This window comes from Notechis scutatus, chromosome Z, assembly GCF_049901735.1.
Source record: "Notechis scutatus isolate UNSWTSFEM ecotype Mainland chromosome Z, rNotScu1.2, whole genome shotgun sequence".
In the NCBI taxonomy this organism is placed as follows: Eukaryota; Metazoa; Chordata; class Lepidosauria; order Squamata; family Elapidae; genus Notechis; species Notechis scutatus.
Genome location: NC_142025.1, coordinates 42,084,431 through 42,092,696, shown reverse-complemented (window position 1 = coordinate 42,092,696; position 8,266 = coordinate 42,084,431). Strand labels below are relative to the sequence as shown.

General features: G+C 37.4%; 1 protein-coding gene across 2 annotated transcripts; it reads left to right on the top strand.

Moving 5' to 3' along the window:
- The first annotated feature begins 1,154 nt into the window (after nucleotides 1-1,154).
- On the top strand, nucleotides 1,155-8,062 carry C1GALT1 (core 1 synthase, glycoprotein-N-acetylgalactosamine 3-beta-galactosyltransferase 1). Of its 2 annotated transcripts, XM_026675651.1 has the most exons (5): nucleotides 1,155-1,309; nucleotides 2,243-2,336; nucleotides 4,730-4,955; nucleotides 5,594-6,261; nucleotides 6,782-8,062. In XM_026675651.1, the coding sequence occupies exons 2-5, from the start codon at nucleotides 2,334-2,336 to the stop codon at nucleotides 6,992-6,994; spliced, it is 1,110 nt and encodes a 369-aa protein (XP_026531436.1). In that variant the 5' UTR covers nucleotides 1,155-1,309; nucleotides 2,243-2,333; the 3' UTR covers nucleotides 6,995-8,062. The 2 variants fall into 2 exon arrangements, with proteins under 2 accessions (XP_026531436.1, XP_026531437.1); XM_026675652.1 differs by lacking the exon at nucleotides 2,243-2,336.
- The last annotated feature ends 204 nt before the right edge of the window (nucleotides 8,063-8,266 follow it).

Below are 8,266 nucleotides of genomic sequence, written 5' to 3'. Positions count from 1 at the left end.
GTATAGTGAAGGGAAGGATCAGGGGTGACATGATAGCTGTGTTCCAATATTTGAGGAGCTGACACAGGAGGGAAACAACTTTTTTTTTTTCATAGCATTCAAATGCCAGACAAATGCCAGACAAGGAACAATGAAGGAACATTCAAATGCCAGACAAGGAACAATGGATGGAAACTTCAAGGAGAGATTTTTCTGAAAATGAGAACAATCTATCAATGGAAGAGTTTGCTTTCAGAAGTTGTGGATGCTTCATCACTGGAGGCTTTCAAGAAGAGACTGGGCAGCCCCTTGTCAGAAATAGCATAAGATCTCATGCTTCAGCAGGGAGTTGGACTAGATGACCTACAAGGTCCCTTCCAACTCTGTTGTTATATTAAACAGTATTCATGGGGAAACTCTTATCTCTCAGGGCTGAGACATCTTTGACGTACTGGTCTCCTGCCTCCCAAGGTTATTTTATTGAGGACAAAGTTTATCCATTTTAAAGACATGAAGCCTGACCTTTCAAGCCGTATCTAGAGTAATAATATTTTTTAAAAAAATTAGACGAATCTGAAAAGGGGCAAATCTTCAAGGGATTTTGAAAAAATGCTCGTTTTTGTAACTTTGCTTTACAAAAGAAAAGCTGGAGAGCAGAAATAATTAAAAATAATAAATCTAAAGGAGAGCTTCCTGAAAATAAGGGCTGTTCTTTTAAATAACTGGTATGGTCCCCCTGTACCCATGCCCCACACTTGGCACAGTAAAATAACCGATTGGTTTAAAACAAAAATGCTATATTTCCAGCCACTATTAGCAAAAGTGGTAATTTATATTTTAATGGCAGCCTGTGCGAGTTGCTTTCTCTTTGTTTTAATGTAAAGCTCCCCCCCAACATAGACGTAAAAGTGGGACCACTACTGAGTCACCCACAACGGCAACCGTCCCGGCCGCTGTTTTCCTGCTTCGCACGTCGCTCTCGCGCCCTCGAGCGGCCATCGCGTGCGCTCTCCCGAATATCGGGTAGGCGTGAAGAAAAGCGCAACTCCGCCTCGTTTCCACAGCTTCGGCGTTTGGGCCCTATCCGCGAGAGAATGAGACGCTGGGAGGAGGAAGAGGGGGGCGGAGTCCGGCTCGGGTTCCCTCTCTTTCTCCGGCCGGCGACCTGCAGTCTGGGTAGTTGCGGTGTGGCAGCCTGCTCGTAAACTTGTCAGCCGGGGAATGGTAGCGACAGCGGTGCTCGCGTGGTCTCTGCTCTTCCCGGAGCGCTCCTGAGCGGAGTTCTCGGCCTTCCGCGCTTCTCCCCTGGAAGAGGCTGCAAGGAATTAAGGTAAGAGGGGAGGCTGAAATGCGGTGGTCGGGCCTGGAGAGGGGAGCGAAAGGCGAGGCGCTTCCCGTTCGGCACGGTTATAAAAAAAAAAAGCGGCGAGGCGCGTATGATACCGTCTTTTAGAGCGGGGTGGAAATAAAAACGCCGTGTGGAGTACAAATGGCTGAAATCGTGTTTTAGAGGCATTTGACAGCAGGGCTATCGATGCCGGAGAAATCGTACTAATTTCAGTTGGGGCCGCTTTTGGTCTGATGTCTTCCGGGAGTGTTTTATCGCAAATCCTATTGCCCCAAGTAATGGCGAATGTTTTGTTTTATTATTACTGTCAAGGGAATATTTGGGGGGGGGGGTGTCCCAATTTGAGCGGGGGCTGCGCAAATCAGCAAATCGGAATGAAATCCAGACACTGTAAGATTTATTCGAGAGCGTAATGACAACCCTCGAAGTTAGATTGTAAATGGGACATAGAGACCAGGTACTTTTTTTATAAGGAAAGCGGTTTGGGGGAAGAGGTGTACGGTGTGAGCCTGTACCCACGTGGCTTCTATAATGTTTAATTTGGCGAACGTGTAATTAAGGTGGGGAAAGGGTTTAATAAACTTCTCATATTTGCAAACTTTTTTTTTTTTTTTTTTTTTTGCTGTTTTGGGCAACTGGTTTGCAATTTCAAGGAAGAACGTGTAAAGGATTTACCTGTTTGCTATTACTTGTTCAGGTTAGTTAGTTTAGTCATTAATTACCAGAAAAAGTAGATTAGTGATTTTTGTAACATATATTCTGGTCTCTCTTTCTCCCTCCTCCCTCTTCCATCTCTCCCCCCCCCCCACACACACACACAATCCAATTTTACTTTTCTATAGGAAAGACCTAAGGAATAAATTGGTTTTAGTGTCAATTCTCTGTGCTGAATTAGATTTTTGCTCTTTCTTGCAGTAGCCTTTTCATCTTTGAATAAGCGGAATGGGCCTAATTGTGCCATAAGTTCCATATTTTCCAGCCAGTTTGATCAAGACTTGCTAACTAAATGGTAAACATTGTAGTTTAAATCTGCTCCGATTGATGTGTTTGGGCTGATCTACCTATTAAGCCTGATGTTATTAATTATCACTGGATAGGTTAATATGAGATTAAGGATGGGAATTGTTTCATGTAACAATGCTTGGAGAGCAAGAGGATCCAAATGATCATATTTTTCTATATCCTGAGAAGTCAGTGCACTCATAGCTTCATGCAGGAAGAAAAGGAGTTAGTACAGGGGTGCGAAACTCGCGGCCTGCGGGCTGGATGCGTCACATTCTGGCCACACCAACACTGAGTTAGCGAAGGGGGTGGGAAATTGTGATATGTCACTGACAACGCGTCACGAGTTTGACGCCCCTGGGTTAGTATATCAGCAGTTACAATGATATGTTAAGTTTGCAGCTTGCAGTACTAAAAACGATTAAGAAATTAAACAGACAGAAAAATATTGCAAAGTCTCCTTCCAAGGTAGGAATATGCCACACCTGAAAACATTTTTAAAAGTTCGCTCATGTGGAAGATGAGAGGAAAGGATTTTTTTTCAGAACCAGGAAGAGACACAATTTATTCCATGCTTGCAGTGGATATTTGCCAAACTGAAATGAAAGAATGCTTCCTGGAGTCATAGTGATAGAAAAAAGAATAGCTGTATTATGCTTCCAATACATTCCATACAAGATGCTGCACCTGAATGACATGAGAAAAAGATCCTTATAAGTTTCAGTAAAATAAATATCCTTAAATGTTTTTATATATGTCTTAGGTGGTAAACGCTTCTGTGCAATTATCTGAACAGTATGTTAAATGCTGAATTATAAATATATGCAGTTGATTTGTGCCTCCCTGTTGTTTTTCTCTTTATCTGTAGGAGGCAAAAATTGTATATTATTTTTAAATCCATTAGTGCCCTTGTAATGAAATACATTTTAAAAATGTATTTTTCATTCAGGATTCATCTCTTTCCCAACAAGATCATAAACATGTAGGAATTTTCTCTTACATACATATCAGGGTGGATTTGATTTAAATCAAATCAATTTAAGTCATGGTTTAAATCATGATTTATATCACTAGTAAAAAGACTTGATCTAAATCAACTGAATTTAAATCATAATTTTTAGAGAGCAGCTGTCATCAGATAAATTCCTTCTCTGACCCGCTGTTGACTCACCAACAGTTCCATTCACTTTAATGGGACAACTGGTGATGCGGCAGTGACATAACAAGGTGAGGGACGTGGTGACTAGCAGGTGAGTAGATGCCCGCTAATAGGCACTGCCATGGTGGATCTGAAATGACAGTTGCTCTTTAAATGTAAGGACTCATTCTTGCTAGTAGTTAGAATCTTTAATATTGCAGAGCTTGGATTCATTGAATGAGTTTATCAAAAATGTAAATATTGCAGAATATACAATCTCATGCTATATAACTAAACTCCATTTCAGGCTGAATAAAATAAATTATTAATGTATCTTAAATAGAAAACTATCTTTACATAGATTTTTACTCCAAAGGCATTTTATTAAAATTTGATTTTTAAAAAATCTGATTATTTTTATTTTAAAAAATTAATATATATTTTTATCCATGCTGATATATATACACACATACAAACATTGTATCCTTTGCATCTGACTATAAATGCATTTTGTTTATATTGCATTTGTTTGGAAGGGGTCCATCCAGCCCATCCTTTCCCCCTTGCTGTGGCTAAGAGCTATAGACCTGTGTTAGTGTTTGGGGATAAACCCCTAGCAGAGTATGCAGCAGCAGTCAAGCCAGGCAGCCAAATGAGAGAGGAAAGGTTTTAGAGTATACACACACTGAACACAAACACTGTTTGTAGTTTAAATAGTTTTTAATCCAGTTAGAGTTTAAGCATTGTCAATCAGTCCGTATGTCATTCACAATATATCCATTCAGTAAGACTCACTAACTCAGTCCAGATAATAGTCCTTACTATATCTTTATCAGCCGATAAAGATATCTTCTCCTCCTCCGATGCCTTTCTCCAGAGGATAACGCTGGATATTCAGTAGAACGATCAAACAGTAGACAGTCGCAGTAAAACAGTAGTAAACAGTTGTATCCAGCAGTAAACAGCAGTAAACAGTAAAACAGTAGGCAGTAAGCAGTAAGCTTTTTCCTGCTTCCTCTTATTGCAGTTTCTAACCGCACCCTTAATTGGCTAATTACATGCAGTGTGGTGCTTAAAGTTACAAACACTTAAACTATGATACCTTAGTTTATATATTTATCCACCCAAACCTTGTTGGGTATCAATGTTATACCTAACAACCTGATTAATTAATGATTATTCAATTTCATTGCTGAATGTATTTTTTCCTGTGTTCATTCATTATAACTTAGAGTAAAATAATGGTTCCTCTCTTCCCTCAGAAAATGGCATCTCCAAAATCCTTACTGAATATTCTGACCTTCACTTTTGGATCTGCAATTGGTTTTTTCCTATGTTACTTACTGCTTAATTTAAGATTAGATGAACAAATCAAGGTTGAGCCTCACATTCTTCATAATGATCCTCATGGCCATCATTCAGATAATGATGAAAACAATAACCTGAAAGGACAAATGAATTTCAATGCTGATGCCGGACAACATAAAGGTATTTATATGTTCTATCTGAAGCACTTTTTTATTTTTCTACATAATAAGTACCATGTTTACCTGAAAGAAAGATTGTAAATAAAAATTCTATGGTCATGTTTTAAATGGTCCAGGTAGTCAGTTAAAGAACATGCATTCAGCAACCCTTTGAAGTTTCAAGGACTTTGAATGAGTGGTACTTAACTACTAGTCTTTGAAGTTCTAGCTGTTGCAGTGCTCCTGTACATTATTGTGATGGTTTCAGTGTCCCACAATCACAAGCTCACCATTTGTGACCTCCTTTGCCAGCTTTTGCCACAAGCAAAGTCAATGGGAAAGCTGGCAGGAAAGGTCAAAGTTGCTCCAATAAGTGGTTTGCACTGCTTTTTCTCCTGAAAAGTATACTACAGGATCTCATATTCTGTATTCTCACCCACCTGCTCTTCCCGCAGTCCATTGTTCATTCGTGGTTTTGTGTGGTGCTGCAGCACCTCTTCCCATCTGGTCAAATTTATGATGAATTGCAATAACCTCTTTCCCATTTGGCTGTGCTCCTGTGTGCCATACCACTCCATCCTTTGCCCCCTTAGAATTTTTTACATTACTTATTTTTGTGAAGATTAAATTGAATAACATATTTTCTCATACCTTCCCCAGATGAAAATAAAAATATTGCTGAAGACTTGTACCAGAAGGTAAGAATACTTTGCTGGGTGATGACAGGTCCCCAAAATCTGGAAACAAAAGCCAAACATGTCAAAGCTACTTGGGCCCAGCATTGCAACAAAGTCCTATTTATGAGCTCTGAGGAAAACAAGAACTTTCCAACAGTGGGATTAGAAACTAAAGAAGGTAGAGACCACTTATACTGGAAAACTATTAAAGCTTTCCAGTATGTGCATGAACATTATTTTGATGAAGCAGATTGGTTCATGAAGGCAGATGATGACACTTATGTTGCACTGGACAACTTGCGATGGCTCCTTTCAAAATACAATCCTGAAAAACCCATTTATTTTGGGCGAAGATTTAAGCCTTTCGTAAAACAGGGCTATATGAGTGGTGGGGCAGGATATGTGCTCAGCAAAGAAGCTCTGAAAAGATTTGTGGATGCCTTCAAAAATAACAAATGTACTCATAGCTCTTCCATTGAGGACTTAGCATTAGGCAAGTGTATGGAGAGCATTAACGTTGAAGCAGGAGATTCTCGAGATACAAGTGGCAAGGAAACCTTCCATCCATTTGTGCCAGAACATCATTTAATCAAGGGATACCTTCCCAAAAATTTTTGGTACTGGAATTACAACTATTACCCTGCTGTAGAGGTAAGTTTTATTATGGGGGTGGTTATAAAGATTATTATTATATTATTAATTAGTTATTAGAAATCTTTTAAATTTGTTGAACTTCTGTAGTTGCTTTTTTGCATCAGATGCAGGATCCATGTAGTCTTATGACATCTAAGACATTACCATGGTATCAGGCATAAATTTTACTATTACACATCTGTTTTAAAAATGGGAGATATCTGAGCTTTATGCATGGAAATTCCATCATACTAAGTTTAATATTTCCTACTTCTAAGAATACTCTGGGGAGCATCCATATGTGGAAGAGATTGAAATAATATTTCCCTGATATGAATCTGTTATACCGTTACAAAGCAGTTGTATACAATTCATATTCAAAGACAAAACAAATACTCTCAGAAACAAAAATTTTCTTTGTAAAACACAGATCAGAACCATCATGATTTAAGTTAAAATCACCTGATCTGCATTTAATTAGCTATAAAATGTGACTGTTTTCTTTGTTGCCTTTTGATTTTGTTTTTTGTTTTTCCAGGGGCCTGCTTGCTGTTCTGATCTAGCAGCTTCTTTTCACTATGTAGATGCTACTACTATGTATCATTTGGAATACTTGATTTATCATCTCCGTCCTTACGGTTATCAATTCAGATATAATCCTGATATCCCAGAAAAACAGAATTTAAGTGAGGCTACGAAAGGTGGTATAAAAATCAAAGCTGAAGAAAATCTTCCAAAAGCTTTTAAATAAGGAGCCTTGCTCGGCTAAAAGTGGCAAAATGAGTTTCCTAAGTAGATTTCCAAAGTGTTCTTTTGTATCCTTTTCTAATATGCTGGTACATTTTTTCATGTGCCAGGGAACTGACTGAATGCAGTACTTCTATCAAAGGTTTGCTTTACTGACACATAGACTCAATCTGCTCTTGAAACAAATACTTTTGTTCCTTTTCACACATAGATCTTCAACATTATCATCCTTTTTCATTAGGATTTGAATGTATTCCCTTTTTTCTAACAAAAAATTCACTTTCTTTGGTTTACTAAATAAGAAAATGATGAAGACATCCAAGCTTGTATATGAAGAAAACACTTCATCCCATGAAATCACCTGAAAAAACCTACAGCATCAAAAATGATCACAAGAGGCCAAATTTAAATAAGATTTTGTTAACATCTTAAACTGTTAAATGTTTATCGCATTTTTTTGTATCACAGCTTGAATATTTCCATAGAATGAAGTCTTAGAAATATTAGTGAAAAGAGAGGTGTAAATATCGTTAGTAGATATGTGTAAATATAATTCAATTATTGGAATGATTATTTCTCTGAGCAACAAAATATTATTTCATATTATTTTTCTTCATTGGCTTAGTTTGTTCTTTTAACTTCCTCCAGAACATAAATTCCAGAGGCTGTAAGAACTATTCATCAGAAATAGTTAGAAATAGACTTCTTCAAGTTTCATTCTGTACAGAACTGGATTGGTTTATATTAGAATATTAAACAATGTTGCTAATTTAGTATTTCAAACTGTTCCTAGTTTGCATTTGGAGTTACATACTTCACTAATACTTTGGTAACAATTTTTGAAAATTACATTTTTCTATATCTTGATGTATTTTTCAACACAATTGGCAGTTCAGTATTAGAGATGGCTAAATGTGTTGACTTTCAAATACTCAATAATTGATTGTTCCTGGATACAATGGATATCCTTCTGACTACTCAAAAAGTGTTTTGAACTTGAAATATTTTACACGTCACTATATACAATGAACTGTAATAGAATTTCTTTTTGTAGTATAAATGTGTAGATATTTCCTTTTGTCATTTCATTCTATCCCAAAAGAACTACTTCAGGTTATTTGATTTATTATATCGGAAATTGATGTTTTTGAGAGAATCAAGTTTCTAAATAAAGGAGAAACTTGACACCATAAAGTCAGCTGACAAATCCCCCACGATTGTAATTGGCTCCAATATATCAAATTTCAATATGATTTTTTTCAAAACTTCAACAGTT

Excerpts from the sequence above, each read along its gene's own strand:
- C1GALT1 (XM_026675651.1), top strand. Across the intron at positions 4,956-5,593 it reads TGATGCCGGACAACATAAAG|ATGAAAATAAAAATATTGCT; the intron begins GTATTTATATGT and ends TACCTTCCCCAG. Across the intron at positions 6,262-6,781 it reads ACTATTACCCTGCTGTAGAG|GGGCCTGCTTGCTGTTCTGA; the intron begins GTAAGTTTTATT and ends TTGTTTTTCCAG.